Source organism: Zasmidium cellare (assembly GCF_010093935.1).
Source record: "Zasmidium cellare ATCC 36951 unplaced genomic scaffold M409scaffold_2, whole genome shotgun sequence".
Lineage (NCBI taxonomy): Eukaryota > Fungi > Ascomycota > Dothideomycetes > Mycosphaerellales > Mycosphaerellaceae > Zasmidium > Zasmidium cellare.
In genome coordinates, this window is record NW_022986946.1 from 1,600,265 (window position 1) to 1,613,282 (window position 13,018).

The 13,018-nt window shown below is 56.1% G+C and overlaps 4 protein-coding genes across 4 annotated transcripts; 1 reads left to right on the forward strand and 3 right to left on the reverse strand.

The window, feature by feature from the left end:
- Positions 1–223: 223 nt before the first annotated feature.
- M409DRAFT_62814 (uncharacterized protein) lies at positions 224–2,015 on the reverse strand (the record flags this gene model as incomplete). Its single annotated transcript, XM_033815321.1, has 5 exons — positions 224–243; positions 339–975; positions 1,034–1,336; positions 1,488–1,545; positions 1,627–2,015. The coding sequence occupies 5 exons, from the start codon at positions 2,013–2,015 to the stop codon at positions 224–226; spliced, it is 1,407 nt and encodes a 468-aa protein (XP_033674141.1).
- Positions 2,016–2,727: 712 nt separating this feature from the next.
- On the reverse strand, positions 2,728–4,273 carry M409DRAFT_62815 (uncharacterized protein; the record flags this gene model as incomplete). Its single annotated transcript, XM_033815322.1, has 3 exons — positions 2,728–3,980; positions 4,038–4,182; positions 4,241–4,273. The coding sequence occupies 3 exons, from the start codon at positions 4,271–4,273 to the stop codon at positions 2,728–2,730; spliced, it is 1,431 nt and encodes a 476-aa protein (XP_033674142.1).
- Positions 4,274–5,341: 1,068 nt separating this feature from the next.
- On the reverse strand, positions 5,342–8,602 carry M409DRAFT_17197 (uncharacterized protein; the record flags this gene model as incomplete). The annotated part of the gene is made up of 1 exon (XM_033803951.1): positions 5,342–8,602. The coding sequence occupies one exon, from the start codon at positions 8,600–8,602 to the stop codon at positions 5,342–5,344; it is 3,261 nt and encodes a 1,086-aa protein (XP_033674143.1).
- Positions 8,603–10,687: 2,085 nt separating this feature from the next.
- Positions 10,688–12,987, forward strand: M409DRAFT_17198 (uncharacterized protein; the record flags this gene model as incomplete). The annotated part of the gene is made up of 2 exons (XM_033803952.1): positions 10,688–12,707; positions 12,764–12,987. The coding sequence occupies 2 exons, from the start codon at positions 10,688–10,690 to the stop codon at positions 12,985–12,987; spliced, it is 2,244 nt and encodes a 747-aa protein (XP_033674144.1).
- Positions 12,988–13,018: the final 31 nt, after the last annotated feature.

Consider the following 13,018-nt stretch of genomic DNA (forward strand, 5'->3'; position numbering starts at 1 on the left):
GATGAATTAGGAGTAATGGGGATAGACGTTCCACTTTGAGCGGAACACCGAGGTGGTCTTTTACATTCTCCTTTTCTTCCACCATCATGCTGCATATCCTATCAGTGTCGACCTGGAAATGGACACAAAATCGATGTGCTTCACATTCGAGACGCAAGAGCGCCTTTGCTACGGATTTTCTCCTTCAAGGGCTCACACATTCGGCCAGTCATATCATCATATCTCATCTTCCAGTCTCCCCACCTACAACAAAAACGCAAACACGGCACATACCCCTGCCAACGCACTCACACCCACAGCCCCCGCTGCAGCCGCAGTCGAGCTCGAAGCCGCCGCACCACTCCCGGTCCTGGTAGAATTCCCCGCGGTCACACCAGGAATCGTCCCGGTAGCATTGCTTCCCACACTGCTCGTGGCATTGCCATCCGCTCGCACAATCATGTAGATCTCCCCCGTTGAATCGCTGGACATGAAGAGCCGGCCATTGGAATCCCAGGCGAGACCGACGGGTCTGAAGCAGCCGTCGGGGCAGGCGCTGAGGTCTTGATTCGACATGATAGGGACTGCAGCATCTCGGGATGTATTCGCCGCGACTGGCTCTCCGTTCTCGAATTCCACGACACGGAGATCATAGCCGATGGGACTGTCTCGATTCCAGCTGCCGTGGAAGCTGATCCAGGCGGCTGTTCCGGCTGAGTTGAACAAGATATCCAGAGGAGCCGTATGCGCCTGAAAGGCCAGTCTGGGAGCCTGACGGTTCGCAAGGTCGCAGGTCGTGTCGTTCTGGGTGCTATTCAAGGGAACGGCGAACTGTTCACCCACCTGACCGTCGAAGTCCGGAATGTCCTGAGGCTGCCAGGCCGTAAAGCATTCAGGATATCCAAAATTCCGGCCTTGGTTCGACGACTCCGTGCCATTGAGATATCCCAGGAAGTTGAGCTCCTCGGCGGGGTTGTTCTGATGGATGTCCTGGCCCTGGAATCGACGAAGTCAGCCTCAGCCTGATCATACCCCAGCAGCCTTTACGACTCACAGATCTCTCAATTTCATCAGCACTATTCTCGACCGTATAGATCCCCCCGGTGACCGGCTCCTCATCAATTCCCACATCATTCCTCAATCCCCAGCCCAGCATCACGCCATCCGTGTTAAACTCATACGGCTCTGTGGCGTTTGAGATATTGAACGCTTTCACCTGGCTATGACCGCTCGCCATATTCGCAGCGACGGGATCTATATTGTCGTTGCTGCCTCTATTGATAAGCATCATGCCCGGCACCCACATCGACAACTTCAGCGTCCGAGAGGTATGATCCGACCCAGCCATTCCGGTCACCTAAAGAGAAGAGGCGGAGGTCAGCATGTCTCCAAAGACTTGGTAGATTCTTCTCGAAAAGGAGGCTCATCTCGACACAGCCAGCAATGCTGCTGATAGCATAGCCTGTCTCACATTGAGAGAGAACCTTCCATCCTCAGCTTCGACTCACCAAAGCCGTAGGAGCAGAAGTATTCGCCTGCTCAGAAGGAGAGTACTCCCAACTCCACCTACACCACAACACAAAAAGAGTCAGCCCTCAAACACCACCAAAAAGCCCCTTCCCACCCCCCAAAGCTCCGCAAACCTACAAAGTCTCCCCACTACTCCCATAAACCACACTCCCATCCCCCGACGTCTCAATCCCATGATTAAGCGTCGGCTCGTCGACGACCAGTTTCCTCCCACTCACACTGACACAGTCATTCCCGGAATCTACCAAGTTCAACGCGCTGATCCCCCGGCCTTCTTCGACGACGAGGAGGGCGCCTTGGCTGTCGAATTTGATCCCGCGGGGGGAGGTGAGGTTTTGGGCGACGAGGCGCGCGATGTAGCCCTCTGCTACGGAGGGGGTTGCATAGCTCGCCGTCAGGGTGGGTGAGCAGGAGGGTTGGGACGAGGAGGAGGAGGATTGTGCGTTGGCGGCGAGGGCCTGCAGCAAGGCTGTTGCTGTGGCGAGGAGTGGATTTCGAGTCTTCATCTTATCGAGTAACGTAGCTTTGTTAGTAGAAGACGAACAACGAATCCTCAATACAAGAAAGGACGTGGCGATGAAGAAGCAAGCTTCATTTTATGTCTAACCGTTCTTCTTTCTTCTGTATTGTAGATCAGGCATGGAAGCTTTACGTGGTGGTATTGGCATTCGTCCCCCGTGCCTGTGATTGGGGTTGTGTTCGCTTGTGCAAAGTCTTAGAGGCCTCAGAGCTGCATCTCATGACGCACACCCTGCGCCTCTGTACGAACGAATGCAACGGCTTTTGGAGGACCCCGCTATACACTACCTCCGGAGGATCGAAAGATGTCCTATACAGGAAGGTGGGATTGTGATGAAACTGAGAAGATGAAACGACAATTCTTCGCTCTCTAGTCGGACAATCATCTGTCCAACTCTCGATGAATTACTTTCTTGCATTGCCCTTCTTCTTGGCAGCAACGTCTAAAGGTATCTATTCAGATCCAACAACGCTTTCATGACACTCGAGTTGAAGTGAGGTCAATAGTAGTCGTCTCCTTCCACGGTCACATGGTTAGATCCCTTCTTCGTTTTTGTTGAACGCCGCGCGCCTTGCAATGCTTTTTTGATGCCGTTGAAGACAGACCCCCCGAGAAATTTTTGGTATCATGGTATCACAAAAACACAGTGTTGAAACATCGCCCCATAACCTCATAAGCCGTAGCGGAAAAAAAGGCAACTAGTAACGGTACATCTCACTCTTGAAGGGACCCTCGACTGGCAAGCTCATGTACTCGGCCTGCACTGGGGTCATCTTGGTGAGGTGCACGTTGACGTGCTCGCAGTGGAGGAGAGCGACCTGCTCGTCGAGGATCTTGGGCAGGGTGTAGACGCCGGTTGGGAGACGCTCGACCGAGGTCTTTGGCTCGTTCTCGTCCTTCTTCTTGGGGAGACCAACCTCCTCATCATCGACGGCACGGCCGAACTCGATGTACTTCTTGGCGAAGGCCTTGTCGCCGGCCTTGTAAAGCATGATCTGGGCGAGGACCTGGTTAGTGAAAGAGCAGGACATGACGAAGGAGCTGTGGCCGGTAGCACAGCCAAGGTTGACGAGACGGCCCTCAGCGAGGAGGATGATGTGGCGGCCGTTGGGCATGAGGAAGCGGTCGACCTGTGGCTTGATGCTGACGGTCTCCTTGGCGGTCTTCTTCAACCAGGCAACGTCAATCTCAATGTCGAAGTGGCCAATGTTGCAGACGATGGCGTCCTCACGCATGACCTCGAAGTGCTTGCCAACGATGATGTCTCGGCAGCCGGTGGTGGTGACGAAGATCTGCGAGATTGGTGCTGCCTCCTCCATGGTGACAACCTGGAAGCCGGCCATGGCGGCTTGGAGAGCGTTGATTGGGTCAATCTCAGTGACAAGGACACGGGCACCCATGGCGTGGAGAGCATCAGCGCAGCCCTTGCCGACATCACCGTAACCGGCAACGACAGCGATCTTGCCCGCAATCATGACATCGGTGGCACGCTTGATACCATCGACGAGAGATTCTCTGCAGCCGTAGAGGTTGTCGAACTTGCTCTTGGTGACGGAGTCGTTGACGTTGATGGCGGGTGCGAGGAGGCCGTTCTGCTTGCCCTTGTTCTTGAGCATCTTGTAGAGGTGGTGGACACCGGTGGTGGTCTCCTCAGAGACACCGTAGCAGCCCTCGAGCATCTCGGGGTACTTGGTGTGGACGAGGGCAGTAAGGTCACCGCCATCGTCGAGGATGAGGTTGAGGGGCTTGCCAGATGGGAAGGCCTTGAGCTGCTGCTCCAAGCACCACTGGTACTCCTCCTCGGTCTCACCCTTCCAGGCGAAGACAGGGGTGCCACCGGCGGCGATAGCGGCGGCGGCGTGGTCCTGAGTGGAGAAGATGTTGCAGGAAGTCCAGGTGATCTCAGCACCGAGAGCCTTGAGGGTCTCGATGAGGACGGCGGTCTGGATGGCTGTTGAGAAGATATTGTCAGCTGGCTATCTTCACGGTGTCCGGCGGCTTAACCTACTCATGTGCAAGCAACCAGCGATGCGAGCACCGGCGAGAGGCTGCTCCTGGGCGTACTTCTGGCGGGTGGCAACGAGACCTGGCATCTCCTGCTCGGCCAGCTCGATCTCACGACGACCAAAGGCCGCGAGGTTGATATCGGCGACCTGAGCAAATAATCAGCTCAGCCTGTTTGGCGGGGTGAAGTGATGCGTGGAGACGTACCTTGTAGGTCTTTGCGGGCTCTCCGGAGGCCATCTTGTCCGATGCTGTTCTGGGGGTATGGAAAGGTGAAGATGTGGTGGTTTGAAGAGTGTAGAAGAGGGAGGAGTGGGAAGAAGGGACGATGGTGGTTGCTGAGAGCGAGGTGAAGGAGGATAAAATTGTAGCTGCCCCCCACCAATGCCCTGCGTAATGACAGATACGGGTCCAGTTTAGTCGTGGGAGGCCGGGCTCGGAGTTTTAGTCGATTCAGTTCAAGGCACATCTGCCGACTCGCTCAACGGAAGTGGTGCAGGCCAGGCATGGATAGATTGATTGCTTTCATTCTTCGGCAATTCGAATCTACTCTCATTCCACCTCACTTCCCCCCTTTCATCACTTTTACGTCCACTATGATTGTCCACATGTTCTACCATTTTCAATCACTTCCAGTGAGGAGAGCCGCAGCAGCAGCAGCAGTGGTAGCCCGGGCTCCGGCCATTCATGTAACCAACCTTGTCGGCCAGCTGAGCTGCCAAAAAGAACAGCATCCTTCACGACATGGAGACCGTGAAGGAATCGGTCACCGACGGCGCTGCGACAAACGTGGAATGGGCAAAGAAGGGTGTGTAATCGGTAAAGAAGCCTGGCCTGTACTTTCCCGGCCCGCTCATTCTATACCACAATGCTGCAAGACATAAAAAGTCCTTTTCCGTCGCTATGCATCTGCAAAACCTCCCACAAGTGTGCTATGCCTCCCGTGGTGATCCGCCCTATTGTGACAGATGAAACCATAAAGCCGTCATGAACTCATCCGCCGGCCTGTGCCTGCTGTCTTTCTGATACAAGCGGTGCTCTTCAAAGTTTCGTCGAAGCAAAAAAGTATCGTATGCCCAATCCCCTAAAAAAGTCCCAGAAAACGCCCTGTCTATCCTTGCGGACAGTCTTTCATAACGGTACAAGTATACCCGCTGCTGACTTTTGATGGATGCCACGCTAAACTCCTCGATATGCTGTGAGTCAATGGAATCCAAGGCACCAGCCAAGACGCTGTAATGCCAACGCAAAAGTATGGTGGGAATGCTACGACTGTGGGAGTCGTGCTTCAGGTTTCGTTCGGTAAGTTCAAGGGAGTATGCTGATCCTCTGCATTCGTTTCGCCAGTGTCGCACTTTGGCCGGACAATCGTGACTGGTCGTCGCCTCCGTCGTTATCTGTTGCTGCCCTCTCGCGTCGAGAAGGCCGCTGTTTGGTGCTGTGGTTGTTCGAAGGGTCGTCGAAGATGTCACGCAAGCTGTTTCCATCTTCTTGTCGCTTCAAGGAAATCTCTGAACTGTGCGATCGTCGACGGCGAGGGCTCGAGTAAAGACCTTCCGTCTCGCGAAGAGCCTCCTTGACCTTTCGCTTTAGACCATGCACGTATGGAACGATATGTCGAAGAGTGGCCGTGTCGAATGGTACTTTCTTCGCCGCAGCTCCATTGGCGTCAGCCGGGTCAGATATGCTTCTTCTTGACTGCAAGGCCGCAATGACATTCTGGGCTACCAATTCCGAGTCCTTTCGTGGCCGTGTTCTGAATGGCGTACTCTGCGGCGTGGAAGGCGGCGACACGTGGTTCGTATCGGTATCGAGCGTATACGTCTTCAGAGGAACTTGCTTTGGACGGTTTGGCGTATCTTCGAAAGCGCTGTAATCGAACCCAGGCGATGACGGTGGCGATCTTCGTGGTTCAAGAGTCTGCTCTTCAGATTCTTGATCGGCCAATTCAATCATAGCATCAACCTCTTGCCATGATTTCGCGTACGCTCCATGTAGCATGTCAAGTGCTGAAGCTCTGACACGCAGTTCCTTCAGCTCTTCGATCAAGAGACCCCATTCCCTGAGCAATCCAATGTTTGCAACGACATTTTCCTGCTGCTCCCTGATCGACCTAGGCACAAACATCTCGTGGCCACTGTCAATGCGCTTTTCGTCCAGAACGACGGGACCATGATCAGGTACTCGAATCTCGTCAAACTCGAAGTCTTCATTCCAATCCTCAGTGACCGCTTTGCTGCCCACGCCCCATGTGCCGAACTTGTTAGCCACTACGCTGTTTCGCTTGCCATCCAAGTCAGGGACAACCGGGACGCTGTGACTCCGTGCATGCATGCCACTCGCAGGTCGACGTCCAGCAGGTCTGCTTCCTCTGCTGTCTTGGTCCTTCTTGCCGTGGACCGTGCGCGGGCGTGGAGGAGAGTTACTGGGATGACTCGGACTCGGTTGTTGCTCAGCCCAGTCGAAAAGATTCGCTCGATCAATTGGAGACGCTCCATTGCGTTGGGGTGTAGAATTTGCCGAGCGTGAATTGCTGGGTCGGAGTGTTGGGCCGAATCGGAATGGCAGACTTCGATCTGTCGTGGAACCATTCAAAGTGGGCGTGCCAGATAATTGATCTATGCCCAGCCCTCTTTCAGACTTCTCATCGTCCGCGGCATCCCAATCAATCTCATCAGGATCAGGCATGATGTTCATGGTCGGCGGAGACGATGAGAAGATGTGCGGGGCGCCAGGACGTGCCGAAGGAGTGGATGTGACGCTTTTGTTGTGTAAGGAGCGGACAGGGGTGCTCAGCACGCTGTCTTCTTCCTCGATCGTGCTGTGCCGAAAGCGTCCATTATACTCACCACCGACCTGGCCGTCACTGAGAAAGTCTCGAAGTCGAGTACTCTTGCCAGATGAAAAGGCGGGAGGTGAATCGTCGAAGATAGTCTCAATGTGAGGACCCCGGCGACCCGAGCTGCTGCGTGTGGTCCGAGTCTGTATCGAGTCGAAGGCTGCGTCGCTTTGGTAGTCGGTGCTGTTGTCGCCCACAGATCGATATTCGCTGTCGGAGCCTATGGTGGAGGTGATTTCAGAGAGGCGTGCAGGTCTGGACGAAGATGACGAGAGCGCGGCTGACGGTAGACGGGAGTGCTCGGTAGGCGACGTAGTAGCGTGTGCGTTTGTCGGCTCGACAAACAGAGAGTGGTCGGGTGTGAATTGCATGAACGGAGACTCGCCGCCGAGGTTGACGTCGATTTCTTGGCGGGGGTCGTTCTGGGGGGCGATGTTGCTGCTGGCGGAGGAGTAGATGCTGCGCTGCGATTCTCTCGGGTCAGTGAGGTCGCGCCTTTTGGCTGGTCGCTCCGACTCGGCGGCGGCGGTGCTGAAGGCGTGGCCCATTGGAAGATGGCCGGGCTCGGAGGCCACTGGCGGTCGTCCTTTGCGCTGGGCTTTGGTCAGCTTGCCTCTGCTCGTAGATGGCCGCCGCCATGTCGCCTGCGGGCCGGTAGACAGCAGATCGCCTATGGAGAAGGACCGCCGAGGCGCGGTGGCTTCTTCGAAGTGCGGCGCGTGCGGCGGAAACGGCGACGAGGCGGTGCTGGGCGGCATGTGGAAGGAGGCAGCGGGGGCATGGTCTTGCTGCTCGTCGTCGCTCCACACGTCGTCGACCTCGACGCTGCTGCCGGGCTTCACAAGTAGCTCCCTGGCCGAAATGAGGGTGGGCGTGTACTTGCGGTCGGGGTACACGCGCTTGATGGGATTTGGAATGCTCGTGGAACTTCGTCTGCTGCTGCGCGCGCTCGAAAGCTCGCCCAGCGACACCCGCGGCGTGAAGTAGTGCCGCCACGACGAGTCACGTGCTTCTCGACTGCCGCCATCCATGGACACGCGACCACTGCGGTCAGAGGAGGAGAGGCGGTCCTGAAGCGTGGCGGAGCGCTGATGGCTTGTCGCAGGCCTTCGAAACGTCGGGATGGGCAGTCTCGAGCCGGAACCCTGCTGAGGCGACGATCCATTGGTGCTGTGCAGCGAGGCAGACCGTTTGACAAGCTTGTTTGGCGGCAAGGGTGAGGGCGTGTTGCTGAGGAACATGGGCGTCGTCGAGCCACTCTGCGAAATCGGTATCGATCCATTCGTGTACGCGGCGGAGCTGGGACGACTCGTCGGCGTGCGGCTTCTACTGCTGCTCAAACGACGCAACGCACTCGATATCAGCCGTCCACCTCGCTGTTCTTCCTCCGGCCTCATGCCCCGATCTCCCCTATCCATGCCAGCGCTGTAACTCGCCCGCGCAGTCAGACTGATGCGCCTCTTCTTGTCTGCTTTCTGGCTGCCCAGATATGTGGGCCCATTGTTTCCTTCGCTGGCCAGTCGTCTCGTGGGCGGACGGTCGTATGCGTAGGGGAAATCGAGAGGTGTCGAGAGTGGGTAGCTGGCCACGGCGGTCATGTCCCCTCCTGGGGTGGTGCCCGGTCGATTGCTGGGGAGGTGGTGTTGGTCCTCACGGCGGGCAACGACCAGCCCTACCGCGGAGAGAGCAGTCACTGAGCCGGCAGCAGCGATGGAGGACACGGTTTTCATGTCCTAGCCGCAGGGCAGGCGAGGGTGAGAGGAGTGCGCGGTGCGGATGCGGACGTGGGCATGTTGCTCGTGGTGAACAACACTCACGCTGCTCTCGTCAGTCAGAGCTCCACCAGCGCCGCCGGCCGGGTCTCTGTCTGTTTCACGCGCAGCAGCAACAGACCAGGACTCGCCGACACGGCTGGGCCGACTGTCCGTACTGAGAGGAGCTCTGTGGCGTGCTGGACACTGGTTCCAAGTGGGGGACGAAGCAGAGCGGAGAGCAGGGGCTCGATGGATGGAAAGCGAGGCTGAGGGCGCTAGGCTAGGTGAATGCCCAAATAAATTCCCCGTCGTCAACACAACAACGAAACGACTTGATGAACGATGTTATGCAGGCGACGACCACACTCATCGCCCGTCACCGACTCTGCTCACTACGTACGCTTGGGTGCAGCGCTGAGCTGTGCACTTTGACCATTTCAGCGTTGTTACTGGTGTACCACGCTCTCAAGGGCCACAAGGACGGCCGACCCGCTGTTCCGCCACACGCAAACAACTGCAATCAGGATAGCCCAGCTCGCTCTCTTAGACGAGACGTCAGCACGATCCTGCTCGACCAAATCACTGCGCGCAGCTCCATAAAGTCTACCACCCGCGATCCACTCGACCTGACCAAGCCGGTCCCAAGGTCGCCGTACGCTGACGGGAGATCCTGGTTCTGTCCCAAACGGCTCGTCGACCGTCCCTCGGTGGCTCATGTCTGGGCGTGGGCAGATATGCATGTCACGCACGATGGACGCCAGGCCACCGACTACGGTCCCGGGGGGCACGGCACGACAGCAGCAGTCGACATGAATCACCTGCGCAGTCGATGCCGGTCAAGATCTGGTGCATATATGTACACATGTCAGAAGGCAGATTTTGGTCGACGGTCAACAGGCTTTCGTGAGGGCTCCACACCAGCTACGCAAAAGCTGGAAAACGCGCCAGGAAGTTGCCAAGCGTGTTTAAAGCTGCAATCCTGAGAATGATGGCGTATGACGATCTCGCAAGCGCCATGTGGCACGGTCGTTCATCGACAAAGCAACGGGCATGAGGCCGGCATGGCCAGGGGCGTGCGGGCGTCGTTGGGGCGGTCTCTGTAGAGCTTCAACGTGTGACGGTGGACGAGGCCCTCTGGCGCTGAAGTGGAATTGACAACAGCAAGGAGGCTTCTGTACGACGCTGGCAGCTTGCTACGAAACGCGCTGGGTGGAGTGTGGACATCCCTGTCAATACTATTTAGAGGAGTCCCTTGCGGCTTGCAGCAGATCGCCTGAGAGCTTGGAAGCGAGACGAATGGCGATAGCGTGCCAGATTTCGCGCGTCTCTGTGGAGTTTCCGCATTTGGCACGCTGCTCTCGATGCAACGTCTGGATCCCGCACTCAAGTCGAAACACAGCAAGTGCGACGAGAGGCGACGTACAGACACGATGATGAGGGCATTGTTGCAAGAGGCGAGGCGACGCCTGGAGCGCCATTATGTCGCTGCGATATACCGTCTTGTGAAACACTTACTGCGGCGCTAGCGTCGGCCCAGAAAGGCCAGGTACGCTGGGGCTTGACTCTGAGTGAATGTTGGCGACGCACTTGCCTTTTCGACCGCGCGACAGGTCGTCGTCCCAGGCGCGGCAGATGAGATGACTCGCCCGCAGGAAGCTGCAATAATGGAGAGTGTCAGGTGTTCCTCTCAGGAGGTGCAGGGAGTCGCGTGCTCGGAAATGGACGAGCTACTGCCAGTCCACGGCTTTCGGCAGCACGTCTCGAAGCGCGTTGAATCTTTCATTGGCCACCTCTTTCGAGCATTGCCTTGCCAATCTGCCCGCCACCGTACCTGGTTTTGACGGAGAGACGACTGACAGACTGACCAGCACGAGTACGACACGTCCATCTCCGCCGCCGCGACCCGCACGCTGCCACCCGCGCGACACTCCCACACACGCAAATTGTCACAATTTCGAGAGTGCGCCATCCGGTCACGCTCGGCCCTCCCAGCTCCAGCCCGCAGTGGCCTCGTCTCAACCGCACGTCATATTATCCGTCTCATAAGGCGCCAGACCCAGGATGCAGGCTGAGATCCGCGAGCAGCTACCAAACGTTGACCCGGTCGTCGTGGATTATGTCGACGGTTATCTGAACCACGCTGCCCGGCAGTTCAGCACCGACGAAGATCCCCTGGCTGAGGCGGCGGCCGTCATCTCTCAGTTGCTGCTGTCGGCGTCGGGAGATCTGACCAGCGAAAATGAGGTGTCAGTTCAGAACCTCGTGGAGAAGTTCGTGGAGCGTCTCACCAACGAGAATGGGCTTGACAGCGAGCGACGCCAGCAAGCCCCCTCGGCGAAGAAACTTGACCAAACAATTCAGGTTGGCGCCCAAAGAAACGTCTCGTCCACTCTGGGTCTCACAGCGGCCGTCGATCTCGAGTCTGCAAATGCCAGAAAGGTAGAATCACGTGTCGACAAGAAGAAGCTCGAGAAGGCCGAACGAAAACTGCGGGCCAAGCAAGACAAGAAGGAGTTCAAGACTGTCGAGTATGAAGCTTCCCGCCTGCTCGACCAGCCGGACGACCAGCTGTCATATGAAGAATTCTTCATGGCTGTCAACCCTCTCCAGTTGGGCTCCGATTCTCAATCGAAGAGCAAAGACATCAAAGTGGACGGCATCGACATTTCCATCGGCGGCAAACGCATTCTGTCAGATACCAATCTGACGCTTGCCTATGGCCGCAGATATGGTCTCGTAGGTCAGAACGGTATTGGTAAATCTACGCTGCTCAGATCTCTCAGTAAGCGTGAAGTCGCAATTCCTACTCACATTTCCATTCTGCACGTTGAGCAAGAAGTCACGGGAGATGATACGCCAGCATTGCAGGCTGTGCTTGACGCTGATGTATGGCGAACACATCTGTTGAGGGAACAAGAGAAGATCACCAAGGAGCTAGCAGAGATTGAAGCACAACGCTCTTCCCTGGCAGACACATCAGGCGATGCGGCCAAGCTCGACCAACAACGTGAAGGCCTCGACATTACCCTCAGCGACGTCCAATCTAAGCTGGCAGAAATGGAATCTGACAAGGCAGAGTCGCGAGCAGCAAGCATCCTGGCAGGTCTCGGTTTCTCGCACGAGAGACAGCAATACGCCACGAGGACATTTTCTGGTGGTTGGCGAATGCGAATTGCCATTGCAAGAGCACTGTTCTGCGAGCCGGATCTTCTACTTCTTGACGAACCGTCGAACAACTTGGACGTTCCTTCCATCACCTTCTTGTCAAACTACCTCCAAACATACCCAAGCACTGTTTTGGTCGTATCCCACGACAGAGCATTCTTGAACGAAGTGGCCACCGACATCATCCATCAGCATTCAGAGCGTCTCGACTATTACAAGGGCTCCAACTTCGATCTCTTCTATGCCACCAAGGAGGAGCGACGGAAGACGGCCAAGCGTGAGTACGAGAACCAAATGGCGCAGCGTGCACACTTGCAAGCCTTCATCGACAAGTTCCGGTACAACGCAGCCAAATCATCAGAAGCGCAATCACGGATCAAGAAGCTCGAGAAGATGCCAATCCTGGAAGCACCGGAGAGCGAGTACCTGGTCCACTTCAAGTTCCCAGAAGTGGAAAAGTTGTCACCACCAATCATCCAAATGACGGGGGTGTCTTTCGGCTACAGCAAGGACCAGCCTCTGCTGAAGAATGTCGATCTGGACGTGCAACTGGATTCCCGCATTGGCATCATTGGACCGAACGGTGCTGGTAAGACGACCACACTCAAGCTGCTCATTGGGGCACTTGAGCCAACGTCTGGGCTCATCTCGCAGAACCCTCGACTTCGTATTGGATTCTTTGCACAGCATCACGTCGATGCGCTTGACATGAACATGAGCGCTGTGACCTTCATGGCGGCCAATTACCCAGGAAGGTCGGATGAAGAGTATCGCCGGCATCTGGGAGCTTTCGGTATAACCGGCATGACTGGTCTGCAGAAGATGGGCCTGCTTTCAGGAGGTCAGAAGTCTCGCGTCGCCTTTGCTTGTCTCGGATTGACCAACCCTCACATCCTGGTCATGGACGAAGCTTCAAGTGAGTCATGAACTATATTCGTCTTTAAGATACCTCATACTGACAATTGCCTCTAGATCATCTCGATATCGAAGCTATGGATGCACTGAACCTGGCACTTAACCAATTCCAAGGAGGTGTCGTCTTGGTCAGTCACGACGTCCACATGCTGCAACAAGTCTGCAAGAGTCTGTGGGTATGTGACAACGGCACTGTGGAGAAGTTCGACGGCACTGTCCAAGACTACAAGAAGAGGATCACCGCCCAAGCGTCAGAGTCGGGCGTGGCCATCCAGCATTAGATGTACATAGATCCATGTCACGTGTTGATGC